The following is a 17,901-nucleotide window of genomic DNA, read 5'->3' as shown; positions in this document are numbered from 1 at the left end:
AAAGAATAGCCCACCCACCCCGTTTCAAAGGTCAGTCTCCTCTAGAATAGTTTCAGTCATGTCTCCATGTACTTTCAATGACTCTTACTTAGTTCTGTTTTTTTTTTTATTAGGATTTTATTTATTTAGTTGACAGAGAGAGAGTACAAGCAGGGGAAGTGGCAGGCAGAGGGAGAGGGAGAAGCAGGCTCCCCACCAACAGGGAGCCTGATGTGGGGCTCGATCCCAGGGTCCTGGGATCATGACGTGAGCCGAAGACCAACGCTTAACTGACTGAGCCACCCAGGTGTCCCACTTAGTTCTGTTTTGACATGGTCAGGAAATAATAGTTTCTTGTTCATCCACTATTCTAGTTAATAGAATAAAAGTAATTATTAATTCCTAATTTTTGAAGAACCATAGTGCCTTAAAATAATACTGTGTACTAATATCATGATAAACAACAGTTTAATATTTCCCTGTGTTGATTTACTTTAAGTTCTGTTCATGTTTCCTGTTCATTCATTTGAACGTCAGCTGTGAGTATTAGTGTAGGTACGAGCAGTTGTTGTACCTAGCCTCAGAGACAGGCGGTTTTTATTTTTTATTTATTTATTTTTTTAAGGCAGTTTTTAAATGGCAGCCATCCAGTCCCATTGTCTTATTTTATAGATGAGGAATCTGGGCAGCTAAGGGGTTAAGTGGCTGTCCACCCACGGTCCTATATCAACTTGTGGGGTTGGAACAGAATGCTGGACAGTTATTTAATAAAGTGCTTTTATTCTTCTACCTCATTTAACCAATAAAAAAATGAGTCAAGAGGAATGTTTTGGGCGCCAATTTTTAAGGGCCTCTGAGAGCAGATCAGTGCAAAGGGTGATGTGAGATTCCTGTGAAGTTCCTGCCATAAGCGTATCTGGGAAGTGAAATACGTTTCGAGGACATAATTTAGGGGGAGATAAGTAGATGTAAGTCAGTTTCTATTGCTTTTTCCTGTAAATGATATATATTCAGTAGCCACCTGGAGGGGTTTTAAGTCCTGAATGTACTTCTAATCAACACAACAAACCTAAGAGCTGACCTAACGTTTCCTAAATGAGTGATGGCTACAGACATCCTTGCTTTCAGCAGTGATGATGGTAAAGATTTTAACAGATTGACCTGGAGCTTTCTTCTTGGAAGGTAACCTACCATGCATCCTGTTGGGTGATTTTAAGCTGCCACTTCATGAGTCTCTGTTCTAATATTTAGGTGTCTATTGTTTTTCACTTTGAAAATATTAATACACCCTCGTACATACAAAACCTGGGCTGTGAAGAAAGATCTAGTGCATAGGTGCTTGTTACATTCTTTTTAGTACTTTTATGAACGTTTGAAATACTTTATAATAAAAGTTGCTAGTTATAAACATTATTCTTTGTGGAAAGTAGACACTGATAGATACTCATTTATGGAGAGAGTGGCTAACTGGTGGTGTAGTTATGTTTGAAAAATCTTGGAAATCTCCAATAATAGTTTTTTACATTTTTTTTTCCTATTTCCAAGTGCAGGAGAAAAGTGTTTTTAAAATAACCTTCACATTCCTCAGCAATGTGTTCTTTGTCAGAGAAGATTAAGAAGGTTAAATATTTTGGGAAGAATTTACAAATTTGTTCCAGTTCAGAGAAGATTGATCTGAAAAGTCTGAATTATAAAAGAGTTTTAAAAGAAACATGGTGCTAATATTTTCAGTAAGAATAGTAAAAGTGGGGACAAGTGAATTTGGGAATGTTTTGAGGCAGGTAAATATGAATTCTAGTTTATCTGTTGTTCAATATGAGCGGTAATGTTTTGCTTTCTTAATAATAGCATGACAATTGGACCCTTTCATTGAGAGCCTAAATGGAGTTTATGAAGACCATTTTTATTCTCCATTTCCTCCTCAAACGCGTTCCTGTAGACCGCAAATGTAAACTAAGTCAATAAACTCGTATTTCTCCGTTTCTCCATGTGCCAACATGTAAAGAGGGGGTGTCTCAATTGAATGAAGAAATTGCTCCTTTCAGTGAGGGTTGCTCTTGTTTCCCTCTTTTTAATATAATTTAGGTCAAGTCAGAAGAAGTCTTTGATGAGTGGGTATCCAAACTCCGCCACCACAGAATGTATCGTCAGAATGAAATCGCCATGTTTCCACATGAGGTTAACCACTATTTCTCAGGATCCACTGTCACAGACTCCACATCTGGGGTCTTGGACTCCCTTTCAAGTAGGAGGGTAAGAGCTTGCCAATAATGAGTCTAAAAGAAGGGGGTGGCTTTGTGTGGTGGTGTCCCAACCGGGGGGCTCTGTGTGAAGGAAGAAGGGCTCGTGGGAGGAATCTCTTTGCCCAGCTGGTCAGAACCAGGGCCAGAGGAACATCTGCTGTCCCTGGGACAGTAACTGATGAACGGCCCATACGGGGGAATTTAATGGCCCTGAATGCTGCAGCCTGCCTTGACTATTTTGACTTTGGTTTTCTTTTCTGGTTGTAAATGCAGTATGCATGTTTATAGCCATAGAGGATTGCGAAATTTCCCAATATTTCTATCATGATTTTGGTATGATTATCATTTGACCGAAGAAGAAATTCAGGACAGCAGCCCCAGGCATGAGAGCATGGTATGGCCAGGCTGAGGTGACAGCCAGAGGTTAGGGTCTCTAGTGGAGTGCTTTGTAGAAGCTTCTTCCCCATTACAGGCAGATGGCTTCCATTAGCAACTGGCTCACTTTGTTGTCCTTTACCCTAATGTGTTCCCACTGGGCTCTGTTTTCATTTATAATGTGCTTTTGTCATCTGTGGAACAGCGTAGCAGTATATCAAAGCAGAACTCGATTCAAACTGGAAGCAATTTATCATTTTCTTGTGCTGGTGAGACACGAGTTCCACTATGGTTACAATCTTCAGAGGACATGGAGAAGTGCTCAAAAGGTAAAATGACTTGAAACCTCTGCTTCTTTCTGTCATGGCTCTTAGATGGCACTCGTTGAGTATTTACACCTCAGGTGAATTTCCCCATCACTGGTCTACATTTCCACTCAGAGTTTGCTTACCGAGTTTGCAATGGTGATGAACAAAATACATTCTCCCTGCAGAGCTTCACTTCCTCACCTGGGTGTGCATGCAGACAGTTTTCCTTTCATATTCTTTAAGTACCCAGGTCTGATTTCCATGAGGACCTACTAAATTGCAGTCTCCATGGGTGGGCTCTACACAGCTCTCGAGTTTTTTTTTTAAGTGCTAAAACTGACTCCGGTGTACATCCAAGATCGGGAGTCATTGCTCACGGTGAGTGGGTGAACCAAATGGAGCTCCCCACGAAATAGGAGTTCTCTACCCCCCCTGCACACTGGAATCACCAGAAGAGCATTTAAAAGGCAAGAATACCCACTCTCCACAAGAATTTCTTTAAATTGGTCTGCACTTGGGCCCTGGCATCACTAATTTTCTACAATTTCCCAAATGACTCTGGTAAGGAGTCAGGATTGAGAACTCTTCCATAAAGAAGCTCAGTGTTCTTAATTAGCTAAGAACCACCCAGGGAACTAAAAAACAAAACAAGTCACCAGTGGGATTGGGGATGTCCTGATTTAATTATCTCAAGATGGGACTTGGACATACGGAATTTAAAGAATTTCCCCAGTTGATTTTAAAGCAGAGCCATGATTAAGAACCACGATGAGAGAAAGATGCCAGAAAGATGCCAGGTCTTGAAAAGCACATTTTCTCCTGTTGAAAGCAAATACTGTCACACCTGGGGCCATATAGGATTTGCCCTCCCAGTAAATCTCATGAGGGAGCTTCACTGAGTGACATTTTGGCACAGCTAGTCCTCGAAGTGCCATCTCTGGACCAGCAGCATTATCGTGGCCTGCAAACTTATTTAAAGACGCAATTTCTCAGTTAGACCAAATCAGAAACTGTGGGTGGATCTCAATGATCTGTGGTTTAACAAGTTCTCCAGTTGATTCTGATGATGTCAAAGTTTGAGAGCCATTTGGGTCTTGCTTTCTCAGTGGAAACAGCCACCATCATCCAGTGAACAACAAATTAAGGACTGTCTTCTGAGTTAGCGACCAAGGAACTGGTATGAGAACTCTTAGGTCCTCTCGGGTCAATGTGCAGATGATCATCATGATCTCATGTGGGTCCCTGATCGACAGGGATCCTTAGAGACCAGTGCAACCTTCAGCTTTGTTTCATTCATTTACTTGTCTGGAGTCCTTGTAAGCAGAGAATGACACCCTGTTATTACAGTATTAGAAATAATGATGATAATGATGATAGCTGATTTACTTACTGCTGACAAAGTACCAGCACTCTAAAAGCATGCTGCCTCTGTCAACTCACAACTGTCCTATGAAGGCAGGTGTATAATTCTCTCCCTTTCCCAGATTTGGAAACTGAGGCACAGAGAAGTGATATAATTCGCCCAAGATTCAGAGTTCAGGAAGTGTTCAAACAGAGGCAGTCTTGTTCTGCAAATCCATGCCCTTCACCGTGACAGTGTACTTCCTTTTCTGAAAAAAGGAAGTAAAATTTTGTCTCCATACAGATGTAAATCAAGTAGTATAGATAAATTTACAAAGTAGCTGGCACTAGCCTAGGGCAAGCTGGATGCCAAGATGAGGGCTTATGAATCTTCCTTTTGCTTTTCTCCCACAGACCTGGCACACTGTCATGCCTACCTGGTGGAAATGAGCCAGCTCCTACAAAGTATGGATGTCCTGCATCGGACATATTCGGCGCCTGCAATCAACGCCATCCAGGTCAGCCAGATCCCTCTGCTGTTTGCACTCCGGTGTTTTTCTGCTTCCCTCTCTCCTCCCCAGCCTCGCACTAACAGTGGGACATTGTCCGGTCATGGTTGCTTCAGCCACATTCGAGGGGATGGATGTGGTCACTTTGCTGTGCAGTTTTCCCCAATTGGTCTGGTAGGCCTTACTTTCTGTGCTCTCTTTCCTGTTTTGAAACAAAGGGTGGAGCTTTTGAAAGTCCCAAAAAGGAAAAACGATCACACAGGAGGTGGCGGTCCAGAGCTATTGGCAAAGATGCTAAAGGAATGCTGCAGGTAACCATTGCTTCCCCTGCTCTCTGTGCCGCATGCTGGGGGCTGCTGGGACTCCTGATAGGATTTTCTACAGTCGTTCTTGCAAATACCCTGTGCAGAGAGAAATTCACTGCATTTTCGATTTTCTGGATACTACAGTAAGCATGTAATGGAATTGGGTAAGGGGAAAATGGCATGAGGATGGAGGGAGTGCAGCCGTTTCTCGGACTTTGGTGTCGCCTTCTTCAATGCTGAGCCCGCCTGCCCTCTTCCTTGCTTGTGTGTGTGCTCTGACCCACCTCTTCTGCTGCCAGTCAGTGGATTCATCATTCCTCTGAGCCCACTGGAGTCTCTGGAAATGGGACATTGTGCAGACTCTCTTTTGCCTCTTGTGTTCAACCCCGCAAGCCCCTGTCCGAGTTTCACTGAGCTACACTAGCCACTGACTTCCCCGGTGCACAGCTAAGCCAGAGGCTAAGATTTGCAGCTCGGCCATTGCATATTAAACTAGGACATTGTTAGGGTCAAATAAATCAGAGACTTAATGGATAAGTCATCTGCTATACTCTTGCATACTCTTTGGTTCAAAGCACTTTATGGGTTGAACGGAAGTACTTTCCAAGTAAAGAGTGATTTGTGTACAAACATGTGAGAAGTTAGCTTTGTAGAAGCACCAGAGGCAAATTAAGGAAACATGTTAAAACTCATCCACTGTTAACAACCTAGATACTGGATGATTATTGCCAGGAGGAAGGGATTGAGTAGAAATGAGAAAGAGCCTGGCAGCTTTAGCTGTCATTTTCAACCTAGAGCTTTAATGCTTCTATCATTTGCAAAAGAATATGTGATTTCTCACCCATTTTTATTTTGCAGGAAGCCAGAGCAAATTGCTGGAGAAAGTGCTTTCCTGGGTTTTCATTTATTTTCTTTTAAGTTATCACTCAGTAGAAAGATTTACCTATAAAATGTTCTTCTACAACTTTCTAATCTTAGTAACAAGTAAATATTCGAAGCAATTTGCAGCTGAAAAGAAATGTTTCCCTTTGGTGTCACTTCAGGTCCCTAAACCTTTCTCTGGTCCAATAAGACTGCATTCCTCCAATCCTAATTTGTCAACGTTAGATTTTGGAGAAGAGAAAAATTACTCTGATGGCTCTGAAACCTCATCAGAGTTTTCTAAAATGCAAGAAGACCTGTGTCATATTGCCCATAAAGGTAAATGAGTTTTCTTTCTTCCTGATGTGTTTGATGAAAATGTCAGATGCATGTCTGGGTATGGGATGCCCTTGGAGAGGGGATCTTAGTTGGTTCATTTTCTGCTCTATTAGGATTTGGGGCAATCTAATTTTTATTTTATTTCCCTGATAGTAGGGAGGGTATGACAAGAAGTTTCTTTTTTAAGCCCTTAGGGGAGATGGTGAGAGCATTAGGTATTCTTTAACTCACATGCTGCTGGTGGCGGTATAGATTGGTGCTTTTCTGTAGAGCAATGACATTATGTTTTGAGTTTAAAAAAAAAAGAAAATCTGCCTATCCAGCAATTCCACTTTGAAGAATTCATTCATAGAAATTAATTTAAAATTTATCCAAATAAAGGTATCTCTTGCAGCATTGTTTATCATATCAAAAACTAGACATAGATGTTCAACATCATTAGCCATTAGGGAACTGCAAGTTAAGGTATTACTGTATGTACCCCTATTATAGCTCCACAAAGATACAAGTCCTGGTGAGGACATGGAGAAACTAGGTCCCTCATATGTTGCTGGTGGCAATGCAAGACGGTACAGCCACTCTGGACAGTGGTTTGGCAGCTTTACATAAAACTAAACATCACTTACCACAGAACTCAACATTCACATTCCTGGTCATTTATCCCAGAGAAATGTGAACTTAAGTCTACACAGAAACCTATACATACATGTTCAGAGCAGCTTTATTTGTATTAGCCAAAGATTGGAACAACCCAAATGTCTTTCAACAGGTGCATAATTAAACAAACTATGGGACATCCATACAATGGGGTACAGCTCAACAATAAAATAAGGAACAAATACTCATATGCATAGCTGCTTGGGTGGATCTCAAGGACTTTATGATGAGTGAAAATAGCCAGTTTCAAAAGGTTGGGTAGTGTATGATTCCACTTATTAATACTTTTGAAGTGATAAAATGATAGAAATAGAGAAGAGATTAGTGGTTGCCAGGGCTTAGGGGAAGGGGAAAAATATGGATGTGATTATGAAGCGGTAGCAAGAGGGATCTTGATGGTAATGGAAAGGTCTGTATCCTGATTACGGTGGTGGTTCCATGAATCTACACGTGTGATAAAATTGCAAATAAAATATATTTACACACATACACACAAATGAGAGCGCATAAAACTGGTGACATCTGCAGGAGAGCTGTAGCTCAGGCCAATGTCAGTTTCCTGGTTTTGATACTGTACCGTAGTTCTATAAAATGTTACCGCTGTGGGAAACTGGCTATAGGGTACCCGGGTCTTCTCTCTACTGTTTCTGCAACTTCCTTATGAATCTATAATGATTTCGAAATAGAAAGTTTTTTTTTTTTTTTTAATGAACATAACCTAAATGCCCAACAATAGGGAAATTGGATTTTTAATGCAATATAATTATGTGATAGAATAATCAACAGCACAACAATAAAAATACGGAGCACATAGCTATGAGGTCAGGTATTCACTAAGCACTTCATCTGCACTGTTCCATTTCATTCTAGCAGCAACATGTGGAGCAGATATTATTGTAATCTTCATTGCACAGATAAGAAAGCTGAGGCTTAAAGAAGCTGAAGAGCTTCCTGAGTAAGTGGTAGAAAGTGGCCCACCTGAGACTTGAATCCCAGCCTGCCTGGCCCAGTCTGGTGTCTCACTGCCCTTCGGAAGGGGTGGCCAGGGCTACTTTTCTAGACACAGAAAGATGTTCACAACATACCATTGAGTGAAAATACGGGTCTCAAAACAATGTATAGGTATGATCCTGTCTGTTCAGAAAAAAATAAACTATATAAATCTGGCAGATATAGGTGTACTAAAAAGTCTGGAAGGATCTACATTGGCATTTTAGTGGTGGAGGCTGGAGTTGTAAGTGCTTGTTATCTTCTTACTGCTTGTCTTTTTAAAAAATGTGGTATATTTGTCATTTTTTTAAAGGGGCAAATGGGTTTAAAAGTTTTAAATGGGAGGGCAGTGGGGTGCCTGGGTGGCTTAGTCGGTAAAGTGGCAGACTCCTGGTTTCGGCTCAGGTCATGATTTCGGGATCATGAGATCAAGCCCTGCGTCGGGCTCCAAGTTGGGCGTGGAGCCTGCTTAAAACTTTCCCTCTCCCTCTGCCGCTCCCGTCCTTAAAAATTGTTTTTTTAAAATGGGAGGGCAGTGCTTGAAGTGAGAGGAAGGCAGATACTGGCTCTGCTGCTTTATTCTCCTGGCCCCGTGTTTTTCTCCCATGACGTTATTGATTCTTTCAGCTCCCGTTTCCCTTACACCCCACAAACTTACAACATGTTGGTTATAAGGAAACCGTTTCATGTTTTTTACAAATCCCCACCTCGATCAAACTCATGTTCTAGTTGCTGTCAGAACTTTGTCAGTGTTTGCAATGTTGTTGTAGGATGAGTCTGTAAGAGGGGAAGGATTACCTGCCCCGCCCAAAGCTCTTCACGCAGGCCTTTGTGGTGTTCTCTAGTATTAAAGGATCAGTTGCAATCAGGGCATTGCATTTTAGGCTTTGTGGGAGGAAATCCCTAAAAAAGAGCATAACTTTTTAATAACACAAGCTGTCGGGGCACCTGGGCCCAGTCAGTTAAGCATCTGACTCTTGGTTTCGGCTCGGAGTCTGCTGGAGATTCTCTCTCCCTCTGCCCCTCCCGCTCGTGCTCTCTCTTGCTCAAATAAATAAATAGGTCTTTAAAAAAAACAAACAAAAACCCACGAACTGTCTTTTTACGAATGAGAAGATAACACATCCCTGCAGCAGGGCTGTCCTGAATTTTATCACTGAAGAAGCTGCTCCCTCAGTAGAGGGAGAGAGGTTGCCTTGCGGAGTCAGGCCACGGATACCATCCTCCTGGACCGTCTGAAATGGGCTGCGGCCAGCTGTTTTGCCTTTCAGGCTTTGTTACACCCAGCTGGCTGCAGAGACTGCCACATGTCTAGACGAGGTCTCGATTTGTGCTCCGAGAAAGGTCCAGGTGCACTTATTCAACAACAACAGCTTTTGCCCTGTGGGCTTAGAGCCCCGAATTCCACAGGGAGCCTAACCGGCTGTGTTTCACTGCTGTGGATTTCAAGTACACTCTCGCAGACTGAAGGATCTCTGGGAGTCCCTTTTCCACAGGCTGTGACTCAGAGGCCTCGTGGAATGGAGACACGTCCCAGGTTTGTCCTCAGTCCTGCGAGCTGGCGCGCTTTCTCACTTCCATACCGACAAACTCAAAGCATCTTGACCTTTCCTTTCTTCCCGTGCGGGTCTGACCTGGTCACGGACAGTTTATATGGTACTTTCTTGACTGTATGACTAATCTATCGACTGTGATTCCACGGCAGGTAAACTAAATGTAGGAATTCCACTGATGTTGTAGCATAGTCTGTGTTACCTGCTTTTTCTTTAATCTGTTAAATGCATCTCAATGCTCTCTGTTTTGTAGAAGATTAGATCAAAGGGTGGACAACCAATATATACCCATCATAGGTGAAAAAGTCCTTCTTACATATTATAAATGGAATTTGATTTTTATGACATATCATTGAAATAATTTTTATTGGTTCATGTGTCTGGCTTTGAGCATATGTTGACACACATATAAGTAAGCAGAGAACAAAATGCACTAAAACTTAAAAGCCATTAAGGAATTTACATTGCATATATTAACTTTTACATTTCTCCAAATATATTTCATGGAACACTTTGCCCATAAGATGCTCATAAAAACAAAAGAATTCCATGGTTAAAAATGTTTGGAAAACACTGCTGACTATGGTCCCCTTTGAACTTACACAAGAATAGTAAATATTAAAGGCCCTGAGAAGTCCTGCAGCAGAGGAATCTGTTAGCTTTGTTTAAGTCAGTGATTTTCAATGTATTTGGAAAATTTTCCCTCACTTCCCCAGTAGCTGTTGACATCGAGGAACGAAAGTTCTTGAGAAACAGAATGCAGGAAACACAGTATATAATAAGCCTTTATGGAGCTAACCCTCTATACCATCTGAGTCAGAAGATAGGCATTCATTCTAAGCCACTCTGTTATGACTAGCTGTGGAATTTTGATCTCACCAGTTAACTTCTCTGGGCCTCAGTTGCCTCATCTGTTCAATGTCCTAAAGTAGTTCTCCTGACTTCTGGATCTCAAATTCTGTAACTATTTTCTATGATTGGTTATTTTGTTCTGAATAGAATTCGTGCTGTTGCTTACTTTTACAAGAAGGTTTTATGAGACAGTGTTCTAGTCTTAGCTGACATAGAAATGACTGAATATGGTGAGCAGTTGTAGTTTATGAAAGCAAGGATTAGGGTATAGGACCAGGGTCCTCTGGAAGTGGGGCATTTATGTTCTACTTTGGAAAGAAAACAAAGTTAGGTTTAATGATACTTTACTAAAGGTATTTTCAGAGAGGGAAAGCCTCATTGACAAATGAAAAGATTAAAAGTAGAACAAAATTAAACTGTATTCCATTATTTAGTATTCTTTTGTTTTTGATTCTTTTCCAGTGTTGAGTCTTAGTTGTTGAAGGATCATTTTCTGAACTGTTTTGAGTTTCTGGAAGCATTGGATAAAAAGCCAAGCATGTCACGGTGCCATCATTTTCATAGATTAAAAGCTAGAAGATATACAGAATTTAAAGAAAAGCCAGATCATTTATCAAGCATAATTTAGAATTCAGCATAAGAATAGGCTGAGCACTTGCATTTATGTAAATTATCTGGAAATAAGTAGGACCATTTAATCAAATTACCTAATGTATCTAAGTGAAAGAACCATTTGGATAGAGTATCAGAAAGTATTTTAAAACCATGGATATCTTGTGAGGTTTGAAAATTAGAGGAAGCAGATTACAGAAGATCACGCCACCCGAGATATTTTAGGTATGTTATCATTTCAAAGAAAATTCACCAAAATATGCTTTTCATTAAAAAGAGAGAAAGAAAGGGATGCCTGGATGGCTCAGTCGATTAAGCATCTGTCTTCAGCTCAAGTCATGATCCCAGGGTCCTGGGATTGAGCCCCGCTTTGGGCTTCTTGCTCAGCGGGCAACCTGCTTCTCCCTCTGCCTGCCGCCCCCTGCTTGTGCTCTCTCTCTCTCTCTCTCTCTGACAAATAAATAAAATCTTAAAAAAAAAAAAGAGGGAAAGAAAAATAACGAGTCCTACAGTGGGTTGGGGCACTATACGATAGTATGTTTTCTCACTGTTTCCTTAAAGCACTCACTAGATACAGGCATTATCCACACATACAGTTGTGGAAACCGAGGATTTGTCCAAAATCTAAATGAAAGCCAAGTGGTAGAAATAGGATTTTGGTTCTCATTTGCCTTATTACAAAATGTCTTTTCCTTCTACCAGACTGCCTCTGTAGAAGTGATGTCTATGGTATTCATAACTGTCTTCCGCCAGACCTTACTCTTTTGTGATGTCGAGAAACTGCTAGAGAAGGAGCGCATTAAACAGTAGAGCTGGGGTAGATTAAGCGCCAAACGTGCTAACTGTTCTCTCACCATCCAACTCAATAGAAGAATACCGCAGAAGCCTGTGGAAACTGGAAAGGGAGTAGTGGTCCAAGAGTCAGTTGTATGAGGCGTATGGCGTTCCATTCTGCCAGAACTCAGCCTGCATCCCGCTGTGTTAGTACAGTGGGAGGGTCTGAGAAATGGCTAAGGACAGTCTGGGAAAGATGAGTAAACGGAGATGCCATGATTGCCTTTCCATATTTGAACACCGCACGAACGGAGAGTGAGTTCTGTTTGCCAGTGAGGAGACACTGAGGGAAATTTCCACTTGGGAACGGGAGGTCTTCCTTCCCTGCAGCAGAGTCTAGGGGCAGAGTGGACTGCTTTAGGAGACAGCAAATGCTCTGAGAAACATGGTCCAAAAACCACAGGCAAGGAAGTTTAGTGGTAGAGAGGAGTTGGTCATTCTGCATGGTGGGTGGTGAGGTGATCTTTGGAGTTCTTTGTAGCTCTGAGCATTGAAGACTTTAATGTGGTTTTATTTGTTTTCAGATATCCATAGATGTGATACATTCCCTTGGATCTTTCTATTTTTTTTAAGTTTTTTTTCTTTTTCCCTAGCATCAGGTTAGAAATTAGTAAGAAAACATTCTGTCACGGAGAATATTCCTCACCTCTGGGATCCTGTGTCTTTAACAGTTAATATAAATATAGTCTCCCACGAGCAGCCCCTAACAATCGTTGTGTGTGTGCTGGATCACTAGGCCACTGTGAATGACTATTTTAATGTCCTCTGAGTGGGCCTCACCAGTCATTTAAGAAATCTAGTGTATGGCAATCCTTTGTCAGGTGGTTTAGGAAGCGCTTTACACATGAAAATTAAATATAGTGACTATATGAGTTTCTTTCTGCTTATTTTATGCCCACCACAGTTTATGTCAGTTCTCTATTTTGAACCAAGGAATGTATATTCTGCCAATTTTAAATGGACTCTTCCCATCAGGTTGAAGGCCTTGCTTTACTGCAGGCTGTCTGAAGGCCAGAGGAATTGATCTGGTCAGATGGCAGCCAGCTGAGCACCACATTTACTTAATCTAAAGCAATAAACATAACAGTGAAAGAAAATTTTTTTTTCTTTTGTAACAATGTAAAGTGACAGATGTTCACTAGACTTATTGTGGTGATCATTTTGCAGTGGATACAGATACCAAATCATTACGGTAGACACCAAAACTCATATAAGGTTAATGTCAATTATACCTCCATTTAAAAAGGAGAAAAAAATGAATTGTAATAGCAAATTAAGGAAACTTATACCAAAAGACAAAAAAACCAAAAAAACAAAACACACCCAAAAAACCCATGGCAGTGAAGAGGTATTCCCCCCCGGGACCCACTGAGATGGGTATCCGACTGAGTGTGTGTTTTGGGGGGGAGGTGCCTATCTAATAGGACGTAAAATGTTAATTGTGGGGCTTGTTGCCCCCCAGCTGAGGCTGTTCTTCCACTTTTGAACAGATTCTGGTCAGTCCGTCACTCATAGACCCTGTACCCTGAATGCAGTTATTGACAAGTGCTGTTCTGGCAAGAGACCAAAGTACTCTCCTGAAACTGGTGCCCGTATTTCAAGTCCCCACCACTTTCACCCTCGTGTGTTGCTTTTATCACCATCACTTACTATTTATTATATGCTATCCATGGGGTTAAGTGCTATCCCTGCATTATCGTCTTTAATCCCCGTCACCATCTTACATAGTAAATGCTATCATGACTGCCAATTTACAAACGAGGAAAGGGGAGTTCAGGTACAGCATGTGTTTGTCAGGGTCATGCAGTGACTGAGTGATAGAGCTGGGAAGAATCCAGGGCTGGTTCGGAGTCCACACTATTGGTCACTCTGTTGTGCTGCCCTTTATTTTGCTCGATGGAATTGTTTAAATCAAAGAGCTAAGTGTGTTCCGTAGATATTGTTAGAAAAATTTTAGTACCTATTTGCCTTTAGTACCTATTGACCCCGTCTTTTGTTGACAGAAGGGAAGAAATGAATTGTACTTAATAAACTAAGGAAACTGTGCGTGTGTGTGTGTGTTGTTTAAACAAATTGCTTATTTGTATGATGACTTTACGAAGATGGTCTAAATCCATCACGGAACACCACGACCTCAGACAAGTTCAGCAACAACTTATGGCGAGGTGCAGTTGTCCTTGTGACTGTGGAAATGAGGGAAGTGAGTCAGTAATGCATATTCCATCTCTGCGATACTAAATCGGCCAATCTTGAATGACAGTGCCTCCAAAAATGCGACCTTGTGGAATTCAGTAATATGCCAGGCCATCCGAGAAGAAGTATGTCTCTGCCTCTTCCTTCTTCCTACCTTTCTAAAACAAAATGTAATAAAGGAGACTGGAAAGATAATGTTCAAACGTGATATCCATGATCAGGAAGTTAGATGGCATATCCGCATTCCTAGGAGATAACTCATACAAATGTGATCCAAATTTGATGATTTTTTTGCTGTATGTGTTAGCGGGCTTTAAAAACTTTAGTTCTGGCATCTGAATGCCTAGCAGTGCTAAGCTGTCATGTACCTCAGAGCTCACTAAAGTGAACAGAGTAGCCGAATGCCAAGTTTAGAGTTTGGGGATTCTGGATCAAGCAGCTGCAAGACTAAGAAGAGTGTAGGCAACACCCTAAAATAATTTCAAATTTACAGAGAAGTTGCAAGAATAATACGAAGAACTGCCATATATCCTTTACCCAAATTCATCATTTTTAATATCTTGCCACATATATCTTATGTCTTTCTCCACATACACTATATGTGTGCACACGCATATGTGTTTATTTTTCTGAACCGTGTGAGAGTAGGGATCATACATCGTGTCTTTTTTTTTATGCCTTTATACTGTAGTATCTATTTCCTAAGAATAGGGATAGTCTGTTACTTAACCACAGTGTAGTTATGAAATTCAAGAAATTTAACATTGAAGCATGGCTTTCATCTCTCCTGTTTTCCATGTTCAGATGTTGTCAGTGGTTCCAATAATGTCCTTCAACAGCACTTTTCCCCTTCAGTCCAGGATCGAGCCCATGATCACGTTTTAATTGTCATATCTCTTCAGTTTCTTGCAGCTGGGAACAGTTCCTCAGCCTTTCTTTTTCTTTGATGAAATTGATGCTTTCAAAGGATACAGGTCAATTTTTAAATAGAAGATGTTCCTCACTTTGCAGTGATCTATCCCTGGCTGGTGTACAACACAAACGAAGGTGTATCTTTTTCAGGATATTACACCCGGAGGCACACAAAGTCCATCTGAGCCTCACTGGTGATTAATTTTGGTCACCTGGTTAAGGTGCTATCTAGTTTCTTGGTTTCGAGTTTCATGACTCCCCAGCAACCAATGAGCTTTGTTTTCAAGCAGTCTCAGTCTTTGGGGATACAAACAAAACTAAATGTTGATCATTGAGAAATTAGAAGTATCTTTTCAAGTGTCAAAATATCTTGATAAGTCATAAATTCCTAGAATTGTATAGTGGATAGGACGTTTAGAATTGAAAAATGTGTATGCTAGGGGGCGCCTGGGTGGCTCGGTTGTTAAGCATCTGCCTTCGGCTCAGGTCATGGTCCCAGGGTCCTGGGATCGAGCCCCGCATCGGGCTCCCTGCTCCACGGGAAGCCTGCTGCTCCCTCTCCCACTCCCCCTGCTTGTGTTCCCTCTCTCGCTGTGTCTCTCTCTGTCAAATAAATAAATAAAATCTTAAAAAAAAGAAAAGAAAGAAAAAGGTGTATGCTGTTAGACTTTGTAATAGACTTTATTTTTCAGAGTAGTTTTAGGTTTATAGAAAAATGGAGCAGAAAGTACAGAGTTCCATATAACCCTCCCCCACCCCCACACACACAACCTCCTCCACTGTCAGCATCCCACCAGCGTGGTCCATTTGTTATAATCAGTGAACCTACAACAAAGCATCATTATCATCCAGAGTCCATAGTTTAAACAGTTAGGGTTCACTCTTGGTGTTGCACCTTCCAGATGTGTTTTTTTAGAAGTCAATTTAGAGTGTCCATTTGCTGTACTCTTCAGTTGACTATTCAGGGCTGTTACTTTTCTAAATTCCTTTATAAGAAATACGTGTCTCTGTATCTTGTGTTTAATTATGCCTCTTCCTTTACTCCTTTTTATAATGATTATATCTTTCTAGTTTACTTCACTTTAAGGTCAGCTTTTAATACCATATCAACAGAGAGAGAGAAGCTGAAGCAGCTGATGGAACGGGATGTCTCCTCTTCCCCCTCTGCCCAGGTCATCGGCCTGAAACACGCCCTGTCATCTGTAAGTTGCATGTCTGTGTTGCAGAAATGCCTGACCACCTGGCTGTGCTCATGAATTTTTTTAAATTTTCCGACTCCATGGTTGTGTTGAAAATTCATGACAAAACCCAACAAATTATCCAAATTCTATTTTAACCTTGTATCAGATCTGCTAATTCTGAACAGCAAAATTGAGCCTGCCTCCAGTCTTAGTAGCTCGTATTTCATGGAGTATTAGATACTTTAAGTTTGGTTTCCTTCCATTTATCTTGATTTTTCTGTTTGTGTAAAGCATTTATTGTGAGTTTGTGTGGGTCTTCCAGATATTTGTTTCTCATTACAAAATCCGAGGTTTGGAGGTTCCTGTACTGAAGACTTCTCGAGCTTAGATTGACTTTGCAAGTGACAGGTAGCAGAAGGCAACTTTAAATTCACTCTTATCTTCTCTGCTGCCCAGCAGTGCTCCTGCTTACCACTCTTTCAAAGTTATTTGGAAGTGATTTGATTTGGTAATATAAAATATTTAGCTGCCTTTTCCTGCATGGGCACAGAGAGGTGAGTCATAAGGAATGTCAGATAATCATTGTGTTTTCATCACAACAGAAACATCAGGGTCCAGCCTCAAGTCAGCCCTTCTGTTATTCGCTCTCTCTCTACGTTTTCCCCGTGATTCCAGTTGGGCTCCATTCAGGCGCAGTGTCCTAGGACTCTACCTTGAACGGCTGGTGTTGTCTGGTTGCTCACTCTGTATCTATCGAAAAGCTGACGGGTTTTAAAAATAACATACTTATGATGTCATTTGTATTTATTTTACTTATTTGTATATTGCTTTTATTTTTATTTTATTATGTTATTTCATTATGCCCCTAGTCTTTGCTTGTCCTTTCGAATCCCTATTGCAAAGAGAGAGTGTGCGCACATGGGAAATTACCAGCTGAAGCAATACCGAACTTTTTGTTTAGGGTTAGGTTGGGGAGATGAATTTTAAGATCTTGTTTTCAGGAGCTCATTCAGGCTTTGAGAGAACTAGAAAATATCCATTCATCTTTTCGATTCCTCATGTTACTGAGAAAAGTAAAGTAATGATTTCGGTGTGACCGTAATGGGAAACACATTACCAGTAGTACATATTTGTTGTTGAAGAATACTTAGGAATATTTACTCAGTTGGCGTTCCAAGTATGTTATCTTTGAAAGAAATAAAAAATAATGTGGCCTTACTCCACGTAGAGGGTCTTAATGTCATTCACCCTGAGGAGCTCTGGGTTTTCTAAGGTCAGAGAGAGAAACACCCCTTTTGGATTGCAGTGGACAGCCAGCTGCACACTGGGAGCTATTTGGGTTTGAGAGAAGAGAGGTGTGGTTTTGTTTTGTTGTGTTTTGTTTTTAAGTGTATTTTTTAGTGCCACAGAGCATTTCTTTGTTCCCAGTAGGTTGACTCTTCAGAAGGTACCTCTGATGGGCTTCCCCGGCCCCTCTCCAAGTGGTCAGGAGTCTCCCGCCCTCCTCCCTTGGGAGGTCTGGCCTCATCTTCTTAGTCGGCTTGTCTGGTAGAGGACATGGTATCCTAGGCCAGAGCTGTTAGCCTTCTAAGGAATTTACTCTCTCCCATGTTCAGGATTTTGGAAACTTAAGATATAACAAAATGATCCTTTCTTTCCTCTTTTTGGCTTGGATTCTGGATTAGATTCGAGGCTTGTTTTTTAAAAATAACATTTTTAGTGTCCTCCCAGGGCTATCAGAATGCATATGTTTGTGCTGTATATGCAGTCTTGGCATTCTTGTTTCTTCTGCCTGTGGCTTACAGAGGAAAGAGAAGCTGCTAAAATAACACATTTTTCAGGCCATACTAAGAGTTT

General features: G+C 41.1%; 1 protein-coding gene across 7 annotated transcripts in view; it reads left to right on the top strand.

The window, feature by feature from the left end:
• The window catches only part of OSBPL3 (oxysterol binding protein like 3), a 170,253-nt gene that overhangs the window by 106,859 nt on the left and 45,493 nt on the right, over window positions 1–17,901 (top strand). For 4 of the 7 annotated variants that reach the window (XM_028119276.2, XM_028119273.2, XM_028119278.2 and 1 more), the window contains 6 exons: window positions 2,065–2,232; window positions 2,803–2,926; window positions 4,661–4,764; window positions 4,974–5,066; window positions 6,104–6,260; window positions 15,935–16,065. In XM_028119276.2, coding sequence (XP_027975077.1) covers window positions 2,065–2,232; window positions 2,803–2,926; window positions 4,661–4,764; window positions 4,974–5,066; window positions 6,104–6,260; window positions 15,935–16,065 — 777 coding nt within the window. The remainder of the gene's footprint in view (window positions 1–2,064; window positions 2,233–2,802; window positions 2,927–4,660; window positions 4,765–4,973; window positions 5,067–6,103; window positions 6,261–15,934; window positions 16,066–17,901) is intronic. The other 3 variants (XM_028119279.2, XM_028119275.2, XM_028119274.2) reach the window with 2 other exon arrangements.

This window comes from Eumetopias jubatus, unplaced genomic scaffold (assembly GCF_037043125.1).
Source record: "Eumetopias jubatus isolate StellerSeaLion01/CBP00866 unplaced genomic scaffold, mEumJub1_p1.0 scaffold_14, whole genome shotgun sequence".
NCBI classification, from domain to species: Eukaryota; Metazoa; Chordata; class Mammalia; order Carnivora; family Otariidae; genus Eumetopias; species Eumetopias jubatus.
The sequence above is the reverse complement of the archived record's forward strand: the minus strand, read 5'-3'. Positions and strand labels throughout refer to the sequence as shown.